We start from the raw sequence: 14,088 nt of genomic DNA, 5'->3' as shown, positions 1-14,088 counted from the left end.
TTCTTTTTTTAAAATTTTTAAATGTAGGCTCCACACCGAGCGTGGAGCCCGATGCAGGGCTTGAATTCAGGACCCTGAGGCCAAGACCTGAGCAGACATCAAGAGTCAGATGCTTAACCAACTGGAGGGGAGCCTTTTTGTAACTCATCTTCCTAAAATGGATTCTGTTTCTGATTTGACCAAAGATGCCTGTGTGTCTCGGTTGGCAACTTGGGTCTTGTGCTAAGTGAAATGGGGAGCCAGTGTAAAGTGTTGAGGCAGGTCCAGGCAAGATCTGGCTTGTTTTAAGGATAAACGGTGCGGAGAATGGCTGTATGGAGACAAGAGTGGAAAATAATCAAGGCTAATTAAAATACAATACATAGAATAAGGATTCTGGCTAATTGCATATCTTAAGTTCAGATAAACTGAAAATAAATTTAAATATATTTATGTTTCAAAAAGTTACTTCTACGGCATGCCAGAAGCTAACCCTTCTGCCAGTCAGAATTGTCCTGGGAACAATGAAGCCAGTGTTAAGATTGGGAAAGAATCCTTCAGCTTAGCTGGAGTCCGGCGGGCACACAGTCATTCCCCATTTGTTACCTTCTGGTGCCACCATTTGACCCCTTCCGTGCCTTGCACATTTTGCCCAAGAAGACAATTCCAGGTTCTGCTTCCCAAAGCAGTCAGATGGTTTTCTTAAGGTCCCCTCACATAAGTATCAAAGAAATACAGACGTAAATAGTGAGATGCCATTTTCACCTCTATACCGGCAGGAAGTTTTTAAAAAGTCTGACTGGTCCACGTCAGGGAGAAGAGGTAAAGCAGACCTGCCGCTTGCTGGTGGGAATGGGCATTTGTGAAGATCTTTGAGAGCACACGAAGTTTGGCAACGTGCATCAAGAGCTTTTAAGATGTTCTTCGTTCCCTTTGATCTGGTCAGTCTGTTCCTGGGAATCCATCTAAAGGAAATAATCCCAAATACGGAGAAAGCTTTGTGAAAAATATTGGTATGGTCCAAATGTCCAGAACAGAGCAAGTGGAGGAGCATTTAAACCTCCTCAGGAGGTTTTACAAATGAGGGAACTAAAGCTTTGAGAAGTTATGTAACTTGTCCCGGATCATGTAGCTAGTACGGGACAGAGCTAGGATGCAAGTCCAGGCTAGTTTTATCCCCCAAGCCCAAGTTTTCTGTACAGAAAACTACACTGAGTTTTCTGTATAGAAATAATGTTTTTCTAAACTGGAAAAACAAAGGGAAGCTCATTCTGATTTATAAAATTAAGTTTATTCAAGTTATACACCCCTCTAGAAAAGACTGCAGAGGCAGGGGTGCTGGGGGCGGCTGCAGGCCTTCAGCTCCACACTGCCCCGCCAGGCCAGCTTGCGTACTGCTGCGGCTGACAGCTTGCAGACTGAGTCTCCCGGAGCGCCCCCCTGCCAGATGGGTTCTGGTTTGGTTCTGTCATTCTTGGCATTGGCACGAAAATGAGAAGGTTGGAAAAAGCCAAAGACTTGCTTCTTTTCTCTTCTGGTCGTGGTGTGCGGCAGCCATCGCAGGGGGGTGACCAAGAGCAGTTGTGGGCTCCTCCAACTCAGTGTTGCAAAGTGGGGGCACCCAACCCAGGGTCCTCAGCAGGCTCTGATCTCGGCTAACACCCCCTTCCCCTCCTGCCTCTCTAGCTGCCCCCCTGCCCCTCAACCGCCCCCCGCCCTCCTCTGCCACTTCCCTGTTGTTTCTCAGTCCTTCTAACACCTTTGTAACCAATTCCTGGCATCCAATCCCTCTGCCTAAAATAGCTAGACAGTGGTTTCTATTTTTCAGCCTGGCCACTGGTACCTCTGCAACAAAACTTAGGACGTATTTACTCCAATTACATTAGAAATACTAACACTGTTCTTATTTGTATCTGAAGATACAGGATATAAGTAGTTGTTTATCTTGTGAAGGGAGCAAAGTATCTTTGCATTTAGTTTCCTTCATAGGGGATGCAGAAAAGATAGTGTCCATAAGTTTATACAAGTGACTGGTAAAGAAAAGGTTTATTAATTCAATATGTGAGTTCTTTACTGCACAATCAGACTTCTGTGAAGCCTCTTAGTTGTTATTTGCTCGTTAACATTTAACAAGTTGTATCAATTGCACTATTTTTGAAACTGTAATAAATATGATTAGTTAATAGTAGACTCCAAACTTCCCTTTGTTCTTCTCAAAAAAGGTTGGATGATCCACTATGATCCACTAAGAAACATCTAAATGGGAAGAAGCACAGAAGCATTTTTATTAGTGTCATTTAGTTTTTTCAATAGAAAACAGTCTGATAAACTATAAAATTGAAAAAAAACTATAAAATTGAAGACTTAACTGTATTGCTAAAAATCTCTATATTAAATTATTTGGCATTTAGATAGATAGGACTAGAGAAAAACATACATTTTAAGGGCCACAAATTTGTATCCTGAATCAATAATCTCCCTTTTATTTTTTTATTTTTAAAGATTTTATTTATTTGACAGAGAGATAGCAAGAGAGGGAACAAAAGCAGGGTGGGTGAGAGAGAGACAAGCAGGTTTCCCACTGAGCAGGGAGCCAGATGCAGGGCTTGATCCCATGACCTGAGCAGAAGGCAGACGCTTAATAGCTGAGCCACCCAGGTGCCCCAATAATCTCCCTTTAAAAAAAAAGTAATCTTATGCCATTGAACACACAGACTGAAAGTGTAGGGAAGTTATTAATGAAAGTTAACAAAATGTAGGCTTATTTTATGCCTGATCTGAACCCAAGGAGGGAAAAAAAGACACAATAATTTAATAAGGTTTACTAAAACTACCAAAACATGATGCAAAGTAAAAAATTGCATGCTCCACTGACTGGCCTGGCTGGCTCAGTCAGTGGAGCATGCAACTCTTGGGTCTCAGGTTGTGAGTTTGAGCCCCACGTTGAGCGAAGTGATTAGTTCAAAGAAAAAATTAAATCTTGGGACGCCTGGGTAGCTCAGTTGTTGGGTGTCTGACTTTGGCTCAGGTCATGATTTCAGGGTCCTGAGATTGAGCCCTGCGCGGGGCTCCTTGCTCAGCAGGGAGCCTGCTTCTCCCTCTGTCTCTGCTTGTGGCTCCCCCTCCTCATGCTCTGTCTGTCTCTCTCTCTCTCTAGCAAATAAATAAATAAAAATTTAAAAAATAAAATAAAATCTTTTTAAAAAAAGGATTTATTTGTCAGGGAGAGCAAGAGAGTACAAGCAGGGCGAGTAGCAAAGGAAGAGGGAGAAGCAGGCTTCCTGTGAGCAGGGCTCAATCCCAGAACCCAGCGATCATGACCTGAGCCGAAAGCAGATGCTTAGCTGACTGAGCCACCCAGGCCACTCCCCAAAAAAATAGAATCTTGAAAAAAATAGATAAATAAAAAGGAGTAAAATATTTTACCCTATATTTAAGTTAAGGATAGGAGTAAGAATAACTTATATGCATATTTCACACATGAAAACATTTGGAAGGATGTATGCTAAAATGTTAACAGTGATCCTATTTGTGGTAGCGAGATTTCAAGAGATTAGGGTTTTGTTTATTTGTTTGTTTTTGGCTCTTGCAAAATTTTTTTTCTTTTTTTCTTAAAGAATTTATTTATTTATTTGTCAGAAAGAGAGAGAGAAAGAGAGCACACAAGCAGGGAGAATGGTAGGCAGAGGGAGAAGCAGGGTCCCCACCAAGGAGGGAGCCCGATGTGGGGCATCCATCCATCCATCCCAGGATCCTGGGATCCTGGGATCCTGACCTGAGCTGAGCTGAAGACAGATGCTTAATCGACTGAGCAACCAGGTATCCCTCAATTTTTTTTTTCTATACTGAACATGTTTTTGGCAATTAAAACAGGGAAGAATTAAAAGGAATTAAGCCCCAATTAATGAATGCTTCTTGAAATTTTTCACTTGCTTCAATATGAAAAATAAGATTTTATGAGGAATTGTAATGCTGGAAAGCATCCAAGAGACCATGGGGTCCAGATCCAAAAACTAAATCCCACACAGGCTCAGCGACTGGCCCAAGGTCACGCTGTCCGCAGAGTAGAATCATGGCCTCTTGATTTCTGGTCTAGGACCCACTTACACAAAGAGCAAAATACAACAATATACACAGTTACACATAAAAATACATTTATCTCCACAACACCAGAACAAGTTGGTTCAATGTCAAGACCCTAAAAATATAAATGGTGTCAGATCAGGACCCAAGTAACAGTGGGCCAGCCTTACCTTCAGGATTTCACAGGGAGCGGTGTCTGGCGGTACAGGTTTCCCACAGTGCTTTGAATATTCAGTTATAAAGACTGACGCTTCATCTAAACTATGGAATTGGAAAGCAAAAGAGCGTCATGAGGAAATTCTCGGAGTGGGGGGGGTCATAAATATGTTTGCTATCTTGACTGTGGTGATGGCTTTGCAGGGGTATATATGTCAAAATTGATCAAACTGTATATTTGAAATATGGGCCTATATGTGCATGTGTGTATGTATATATATATAGATAGATTATATCTTAAAAAGTAATGTTTATAAATGACAACATGTAGCACTGGCTGGATCACAAGCGGGAAAGGAAATGCATGGAAAAGCAGAAGGAAATGCATGGCGTGGTAATGAGAAAGGGACACATCCCGAGTGGCCAACGCAGTTAGAAGAAATGTGGGGATGACCCAGGAAAGACTTCCGTCCTGATCGGGCTGCCATTCTTCAGTGCCAGCCATTTCTCCCTTCTTCTTTTCACTTTCCAAATCCATTCCCAACCCAGGAAGCTGATTTCTAAACTTGTGGGTGCGGGAAAGTGAAACAATCAAACTTAGCAAAAATTATATTACATAAAAGCCCCCAATTCTCTGAGCAAGTGTCTAAGGAAGAAAGCTGTAACTCAGGTTTTGAAGCGGGACTGTGAGACACCTATTTGGGGGTTCAGAAAGCTTATTTGATTGTCTGACTCCAAGTTCACGTTCGAAGGGACTGAGTTACAGGACGGCCAGCCTGTGGGTGTGTGTAGTAATGCTATAGCTTAATACGCCAAGCCCTTTGTTATGACCAGAGAGTTGTGCAACTGTTTGATCTTTCCCTCCAAAATAAAGGTAAATTTTAAGGAAATTCTACAGTAAGGTGTTTTAGTTTGTTTGTTAATTAACTTACCTTAACTCACTTGCCAGATAGTTTACCAAGTCAGTGATGTTGCTGCCATTCATCATGTGCAATTTTAACGCTTGGAAGTATTTTGTCTTTGCCAAAATCCCAAACTCCTTCTTACTTATGATATTATTCAGAATCAGATCTCTAATCTATAGAATAACAGGTATCATTATACTAAAAATGTGTGAAATTCCAAGGCCTTATGCAATACCCAGAAGTTTTTTACAATCACAAGTTAAATGAGCATTTTGTTGTAACTAAGCCTTTTTTCTAATGGAGTGGGGAAAGGGAGAGGTTTTGGCCCATTTTAGTAACAGATTAAATCAGCAAGAAGTAATCGCTGTTAAGCACTTTGGGACTTTTTCCGAACAAGATCTACTTACAACAACAAGCGTTTAAGGCTACAGATTTTCCACTGAGCACAGCCCAAATGAGAGAGAGGGGTCTCTCCACCTTTTAAAAAATTTACAAAGGTTCTAATAAAAGCAAAATCATTTTATCTATTGCCAAAAAGATACAGTAGTTCTCAGCTTAATTTTCATTTGGGGAAAATTATTACCTTCTAATATCAAATTTTTCATAGCAAAAATGAAGTGAAATTGCCGCTTACTTGATGTGAAAATCCTGCCAACTGGCCAGTATTCATATGCTCTTCTAATTGCTGTAAAATGATCTGAGGATTGCATGAGCCCAGAAAATTCTACAGGGAAATAAAAAAATCAAAACACAGTTAATGGAAAAGTGCTATAACTACTAATTTCTGTTAAGTCATTTTTAAATTTGGAATATCTTTAAGAATTTCTATTATAGGGGCGCCTGGGTGGCTCAGTGGATTAAGCCACTGCCTTCAGCTCAGGTCATGATCTCAGTGTCCTGGGATCGAGCCCCACATCGGGCTCTTTGCTCAGCGGGGAGCCTGCTTCTCTCTCTCTCTCTCTCTCTCTCTCTCTGCCTTCCTCTCTGCCTACTTGTGATCTCTCTCTCTCTGTCAAATAAATAAATAAATAAATAAAAATCTTTAAAAAAAAAAAAAAAAGAATTTCTATTATAGGCTGGGGGGAGGGGGGTTGGGAGAAGCGGGTGGGTTAAGCACATTGGGGAGGGTATGTGCTTTGGTGAGTGCTGTGAAGTGTGTCAACCTGGCGATTCACAGACCTGTACCCCTGGGGATAAAAATATATGTTTATAAAAAATAAAAGAATTTCTATTATAGGAAAAAAACCCCACCTCTATCATGTAACAAAAAATTACGGAAATAAGGAAGAAGACATTTTACAAACACCTATTGTAACAGCAAGAGCTGTTTAACAAGCATTTTGTCATTCTAAGTGCCAAAAGGAATCTATTTAAATACTAAAATTTTGAAAAGCATCAACGGATGAGTTTATGAATAGTAAAAAAAAGTAAAATAAAATAACCCAAAGTCAAAGACAAGCACAGATGGCTGTGAAAAAAACGCAATGAACAGACCAAATGACAGATGAAAAAAATATGCATGTTCATTTACGTAGGTCTCGATCTACTGGCTAATCTACCTTTGGGGAAACACCGAAGATCATTACCAAGTGCTTTGTTCTATTTGTTCTGTATTGTAAAGGGAATGAGTTATTTTTAAAAGTTCTGTCCTCAAAGTACTCATGGCTCCCTTTGTCAGACACCCACACACAAAACCCTCCCTCATCTCCTGCATCCGAACACTAAGTCAAGCTGCTCCATCCAGTTCCTCCTCGGCGCCACCACCCCACCTTGGGGACGCACCCCCTCCAGCCTTTCCGGGCCGTCCACAGGCTGCTGTGTGTGGATTAAGTAAGATACTTGTCCAGCCAACGGCTTCCCACTTCCCACTCTTCCCTTCTTGCCGACTCTCTCCTCTGATCAAGCCCATGGATCGTTCCTTCTAAAGCAGTGCCTGAGCACTTTCATCTTATTCTTGTAGGAAAACTGATTGTCCCCCGACCTCCACCTGATGGAGAACAAGGTCCAAATCTCTCTCGCCTTTTTTTTTTTTTTTTATCTTTTGTGACAGAGATCACAAGTGGGCAGAGAGGCAGGCAGAGAGAGAGGAGGAAGCAGACTCCTCGCTGAGCAAGGAGCCTGCTATGGGGCTCGATCCCAGGACCCTGAGAGATCATGACCTGAGCCAAAGGCAGAGGCTTAACCGACTGAGCCACCTGAGTGCCCTGGTCCAAACCCCTCTTAAGGTGTCCCTCAGATGGACCTTGATCTATCTTTCAGGCTTACCTCCTGCTACACCTGCATATAAACCTCCCGCCCCACTCAAACAGATGCACTCATGCCTTGCAGGTCTGGTAAAAAGGAAAATGCAAGCCTTTAGCTGGGGACGTGCAGTATGAGACCTTCCCTTTTTTGGGCGGCCAGAGGAATAATTTGCCGAGATACCTTAATTTGCTGATGTCTTTTTTCCGAGTGGGGCATAAGCATTAGACAGGCCAGTGCAAATGCCGGGAGCTCTAACTGGACATACTGCCTGGCTATTCCAACCATGTCGAGATCATCTGAAACAGGACATCTTCGAGAGAGCACATGAGTTTGTTAGTATTACTTACATTAATTCATGAGTTAATGACCCGATGGTGCTTTCAGTGATTTTAAGCATTAAAGTGCTGGGGCGTAACATACACTTAGGAATGAGTAGCTCGAGTCTTTCACGGTATTCTTCATGGAATAAAACAACCTACGGGAGCACAGAGTGCTCCTTGCTGCTGTGATTATGTCTGAGAGCACACACGTGCCTAAAGACACGTTCTCTGAAGACTCAAAGCCTCTGTGAAAACACTGCGCGATGGAGGTAGTCGGAAAAGTACTCTGTACATTAATTAAGAGTAATTTTAGAGAAGGCTTACTGACTCTCAGTTTATGAGCTGCTTGTGCAGAGTGGACACTGTACAAATATGAGAGACAGTTTACCCTAGAAACAAGTGCTGTGCTTAACATTCCCAAAAGAAGGAATGACTCAAAAGACAGGTTTATTAGAAAGGAATTTTATAAGCAACAGGTATGACTTTTTGGGGTAGGAAGACAAGTATTTTACTTACTCTAGAACAGCGACGAGACTCTCACAACAGTCTGATAACTGACTCGGGCTCAGAGGACAAGATGCTGAAAATAAACAGCAACAATGCACACACACGTACAGAGCTATAAAATGCTACTGTCGATGTTTCAGGGAAGAGAGAAATACCTGAAAGCAGGGGTATCTGAATCACACGCTGCCAAGCTTTGCTGAAGTAGGGAACCTGGGGAGACAAGCACATTTGGGGATTCATGCCTGGGGTTTCATGAACTCTCTGGTTTTGTAGTCACAGAACTATATGCTTAGAGCTTATGTTCAGGATGCTAAGACCAAAATCGTACACTGGCATCTTCCTGTTTGAGATGGTTAGATTTTAGGACAATTTCTCTCTTTCTTTCTCTTTCCTACCCTTCCTTCCTTTCTTTCTCTCATGACCTGAGCCGAAGGCAGAGGTTTTAACCCACTGAGCCACCCAGGTGCCTCCCTATTTTTTTTTAATTGAGATTATAATTCCCATGTAAAATGTACCCCTTTAAAGTGTACAGTTAAGGGACACCTGCCAGGCTAAGTGCATGGAGATTGTGACTCTTGATCTTGGAGTCTAGAGTTCAAGCCCCACATGGGGGGTAAAGATTACTAAAAAAATAAAATTCAGAAATCAATAAAATGTATAATTAAGTGAGTTTCTTTTTTTAAGATTGATTGATTGGTCAGACAGAGATCACAAGTAGGCAGGGAGGCAGGCAGAGTGGGGGGGATGCAGGTTCCCCGATGAGCAGAGAGCCCAATGCGGGCCTCAATCATAGGACCCTGACTGAGGTCATGACCTGAGCCAAAGGCAGAAGCTTAACCCACTGAGCCACCCAGGCGCCCTAATTAAGTGGTTTTTAATATATTCACCGCATTGTGCAACCATCACCACCTCTCTAATTCTTGCACATTTTCTTCACCCCGAAAATATGCCCCATATCCATTACCAGTCACTCCCTATTCCTCCCTCTTCCAGCCCCTGAAAGTGTCTTTGCTGGACATGTCATATCAGTGGAATCATGCAGTACAGGGCCATTCGGGCTCCCTTCACTCGGCATCATGTGTTCAAGGTTCATCTCTGGGTATCAGATGTCGGGGCTTGATACCTTTTTACTACCAATTGATGTTCACTGTATAGACACACCCACGATGATGATGACTGGAAAAATCCATTCATCAGTTGATGGATTTTTGGGCGATTAAGAATAACAATGCCCCATGAACATTCGTGTGCAAGTTTTTATATGGATATATGTGGGTTTTTTTCTTGTGAGCATATACTTAGGTATGGGATTGTTAGATCTTATGAGACCTCTACATACAATTTTTTTTGCATCTCATTACTTTTAACTCTTAATTATTCTCTATAATAAGGGGTAAAATGTTGCATAAGTCACTTCACCCTTCCCCTATGAGTGGAAATTTATGTTGCCTTATTCATTTTTCGAAATCCTTTCTCTTGTCTGCTTGGCCCTTTCCTGTGGCTCTTACGTAACGTCTGGCACACAACAGTATAAGTTTTGTTTTCCGAGTTGGGTTCTGATGCTCTTTTCCCCCAAATGAAATAATAATGAATCAGCCAAGATTGTATAATAGGATCCTGAACTATACATACAGTTATGAAGAAAATTACCTAAGGGCGCCTGCCTGGCTCAGTCAGTAAAGCATGCAACTTTTGATCTTGGGGTCATGAGTTTGAACCCCGCTTTGGGTATAGAGTTTACTTTGAGAAAGAAAGAAGGAGGGCACGTGGGTGTCCGGGGCTCGTACGATCCTCATTTACTTTGAGGTTGGTCAGTTAAGCATCTACCTTCGGCTCGGGTCATGATCCCAGAGTCCTGTGATCGAGTCCCACATCGGGCTCCCTGCTTAGCATTACGCCTTTCTCTCTCCCATTCCCCCTGCTTGTGTTCTTGCTCTCGTTGTTTCTCTCTATCAAATAAGTAAATAAAATCTTTTTAAAAAGGAGAGAAAGGGGCGCCTGGGTGGCTCAGTGGGTTAAGCCTCTGCCTTCGGCTCAGGTCATGATCTCAGGGTCCTGGGATCGAGTCCCGCATCGGGCTCTCTGCTCAGCAGGGAGCCTGCTTCCTCCTCTCTCTCTGCCTGCTTTTCTGCCTACTTGTGATCTCTGTCAAATAAATAAATAAAAATCTTTAAAAAACAAACAAAAAAGAAAATAGGTCTCTACGTGCTCTATGGAACAGTCTCTAAGTCTCTAAGGCACCAATGTTATGTGGGAAAAAAAAATTTATCTAGAATGTCATTGCATTTATATGTACAAAAATGTATACACACCTACACACATACACACACACACGTGCTTATAAGAGAACAGGAAAGTTCCAAACACAGTGCAAACGGTAGTTACTTCTGGGGAGATAATTTTGATGGGAAATGGAAAAGGAGAATTTTCATGTTTTATTCAGCATGTTTCTATACTGTTCTAATGTATTAAGCTAAGAATAAGTGATATATTTCCACATTACATAATGATTATATGGTGCACAATCTGTGAAATGTAGAAAAGGGAAATAAGACATGGTGTCTGATTTAAAGATCCTCCAAGTCCAGGAGGGGTAGCTGAATGTGTATCAAAACAAATTACACTGTGACAGGTGCTACCATAGAGCCAGGGTTTGGAGCGTGTGCATGAAGGTGTGGCTCAGGAAGCCTGGCGGGCTGGGGCTGGTGAGGTCCTGGCAGAGGTGACCTCTGAGACATGTACTCTGGGTCCTGGCCCTATTTTAATGGGATATCAGTTCTGTTCTTTACTTAGGAGCTGGTTACTTTACCCAATGCAACTGGCAGCCACAAGACCGTCAAGTACAAATATTAAATTCTTTTTGTTGTTGTTGCTAAAGATTTATTTATTTAAGAGAGAGAGAGAGAGGGTACAAGTGTACACGAGCTGGGGGAGGGAGAGAGAGAGAGAATCTCAAACAGATTCCCCATTGAGCGCAGAGCGTGCCAAGAGCCTCGATCCCAGGACCCTGAGGAGCAAGACCTGAGCCAAAATCAAGAGTCAATGTTTAACTGAGTTATCCGGGTGCCCCTAAGGATTAAATTCTATAAAATTTACTTTAGGAAACCACATACCTGCCATAAAGAATGGATACTAGAAATGGCGGTTAAAACTTTCCTTAGATAAGGAATCTGGAGAAAAAGAAAATACAGTTCAGAAAATGACCAAAATGAAAAACTTCAACATGAAATATCAGATTCTTAAATTTTCAAAAAGGGATCAGTAGAATGTATCTACCATGAGAACCACCAGGGAAATTCACTCACTAAATGACAAATATCAAAAAAGGTCAGGGAAGCTTCCATTTGTTTCCAGCGAAATTATGTCATTTTTGAGCCAGCACTTCCTCTGGCCCAAGACCAAGTTAAGTTTGGCACGAAACCAAGGGGAGTGAATGTTTGCAGCATACATCTGTGCAATCACCAGCATCCGTGCACAATGCTTAAGACTTGCTATGCAAAATCTTTCACGCAGACTGCAGTCCAGGGCGCAGAGTCTTACCATATTGAAGCCAAGAAGCTTTTGTAAGAGTCCGTTCCAAAGCTGCAGGTCGTAGACTTTGTATTCCAGACAAAGCTCAGTCACCAATCTGACTGCCTGAAGCAGAAAAGAAATTTAAAAAAAAAAAAAAATCATACTGCATCAAGATACCAGGAAATCAAACCACCTGTGGAAGAGGTAGGGCAGCTACACACAAAACATGCTTGTAATCTAGGTGTGCCTACTGCCTGATTTCAGTGAAGGCCCCCAGTTTCTCCAATGCAAGAAAAAAGAGAGACTAAGATTATTCTTTTTCTTTCTGGCTGTCACGGATTCAAACAGCATCTTGGACTTTTCCCACTGCCTTCTTTCTACCCAAGAGCCGCTTGCCTTTTGGCCCCGTAACCTTCGCACACTGGGCTCCAACTGCCTCAGAGACTGAATTCCCACAGGCAATGAGGAGAAAGAGGAAGAACACCCCTCCTGGCACGGGGACAGTCTCTTTTCCCCATCTGGAGGAGGACACACAGGGCCTGGGAAGGGACTACAAAAGTGTCCTCTTGTTGGTGGTGGGGATCAAGCCCTACACCTTCAAGGACAGAGGTGAAGCGGACCCTCTAAGCTGCGTGTCACCTGTCAGGATAGGAAAGGAGAAACGGTCTCCGAGCAGTAGGCTTGTTCAGGAATGAAGAGCTTCTCTGGCTTCGGGCATTTGGGTGAGGATGAGCACATCAGAGAAGATGAGGCACCCACCCTCAGACAACTCCAAGTACGTACCATGGACTCATGGCTGTGGTTTTTCCATAGACCCTTAATCATTCCTTCTTTAGGACTATTGCAAAATAATTCATATGTGATGGGGATATTCAAAGTCTCAAATGATGCCAGAAAAGTTATACATTTCAAGTAAGATCTGGAAAACAGAGGTATTGATGGGAATCATTCTGATAGACCACATTTACATTCAAGATAAAAGCCACTGTAGGGCAATATTAGGCCTCTTTATTTTTAAATGTCTATTTTTTAGGCTTCTAAATATATTCACTGAATATAACAGTAGAAAGAAATCAATATGAGCAAGATCATGAAAACATTCAGTTCCTAAATGCCTCAAACAACTAGGGAAACAAGATGTTCTCAGAGGTCTATGCCCCCTTTGCCAAAATGGCAAGGAAATTGGAGGTACCAGAACTAGGTTTACATGGCTACTCTCATGCACTCTTACAAAATGAGGGGCTTAAATGTACACTTCCAAAGAACCAATCTGTTTCCTATTTATTTTCCTTTTTTTTTTTTTAAAGTAAGCCCTACACCCAACTTGGGGCTCAACTCATGATCCCAAATCAAGAGTCATGTGCTCACTACTGGGTATTTACCCCAAAGATACAAATAAAGTGATCTGAAGGGGCACATGCACCCCAGTGTTTATGGCAGCGATGGCCACGATAGCCAAACTATGGAAAGAACCTAGATGTCCATCAGCAGATGGATGGATAAAGAAGATGTGGTATAATGGAACAGTATAATGGAATGTGGCATAGTGTGATACAATGGAATACTATGCATCCATCAAAAGAAATGAAATCTTGCCATTTGCAATGACGTGGGTGGAACTAGAGGGTATTACGCTGAGTGAAAGACGTCAATTGGAGAAAGACAATTATCATATGATTTCCCTGATAGGAGGGGGGCTTCTGGGGTAGGTAAAAAAAAATGAAACAAGATGGGATCGGGAAGGAGACCATAAGAGACTCTTAACCTCACAAAACAAACTGAGGGTTGCAGTGGGAAGAGGGATAGGGAGAGGGTGGTTGGGTTATGGACACTGGGGAGGGAATGTGCTATGGTGAGTGCTGTGAAGTGTGTAAGCCTGATGATTCACAGACCTGTACCCCTGGGGCTAATAATACATTATATGTTAATTAAAAAAAAAAAGTTGCATTCTCTACTGACTGAGCCAGCCAGGCACCCGTGTTTCCTATTTCTTAACACAATTTATAAAATACCACTTACTTCACTTCTTCCATGGGCTTTTTGAAGAGAGATTCTATAGTTTCCTTGTCGGCCAAGTACAGGAGACACTGAAGAGCTCGTGCTCTATGGGCAAAAGTCAGCTGGCGCACACCCAGGCTCTGTAAACCAAAGCGGGTGAGCAGAGGCGCGCATGCGCTGGGGCTGTGTGTGTGAGTTTCAGCTCAGGCAGCATAAACCTCACTTAACAAAATACACTTAAGGTCAGTCTCTGCCCTTAGGGAGCCAGTGGTTTTCAGAGGGTGGTGTGCGTAGCCCTGGTGGGCTTCTTGCAGACTCTTTCAAGTGGGAAAGGGTCAGAACTAGGTTCACAGTGATGCTAAGCCATTATTTGCCTCGACACT

General features: G+C 42.4%; 1 protein-coding gene across 1 annotated transcript in view; it reads right to left on the bottom strand.

Annotated features, from left to right (window-relative positions):
* Nucleotides 1–1,248: 1,248 nt before the first annotated feature.
* The window catches only part of KNTC1 (kinetochore associated 1), a 78,091-nt gene continuing 65,251 nt past the window's right edge, over nt 1,249–14,088 (bottom strand). Inside the window, exons 54-64 of the mRNA XM_059139180.1 lie at nt 13,727–13,845; nt 12,491–12,626; nt 11,735–11,830; nt 11,308–11,364; nt 8,350–8,404; nt 8,204–8,267; nt 7,548–7,677; nt 5,758–5,847; nt 5,151–5,296; nt 4,233–4,323; nt 1,249–2,235 (exon numbers count right to left, since the gene is read on the bottom strand). Of these exons, the coding sequence (XP_058995163.1) occupies nt 2,215–2,235; nt 4,233–4,323; nt 5,151–5,296; nt 5,758–5,847; nt 7,548–7,677; nt 8,204–8,267; nt 8,350–8,404; nt 11,308–11,364; nt 11,735–11,830; nt 12,491–12,626; nt 13,727–13,845 (1,005 nt within the window). The 3' untranslated portion in view covers nt 1,249–2,214. The remainder of the gene's footprint in view (nt 2,236–4,232; nt 4,324–5,150; nt 5,297–5,757; nt 5,848–7,547; nt 7,678–8,203; nt 8,268–8,349; nt 8,405–11,307; nt 11,365–11,734; nt 11,831–12,490; nt 12,627–13,726; nt 13,846–14,088) is intronic.

This window comes from Mustela lutreola, chromosome 11, assembly GCF_030435805.1.
Source record: "Mustela lutreola isolate mMusLut2 chromosome 11, mMusLut2.pri, whole genome shotgun sequence".
NCBI lineage: Eukaryota > Metazoa > Chordata > Mammalia > Carnivora > Mustelidae > Mustela > Mustela lutreola.
Note: the sequence above shows the minus strand (reverse complement) of the source record. Positions and strands in the feature narration are given on the sequence as shown.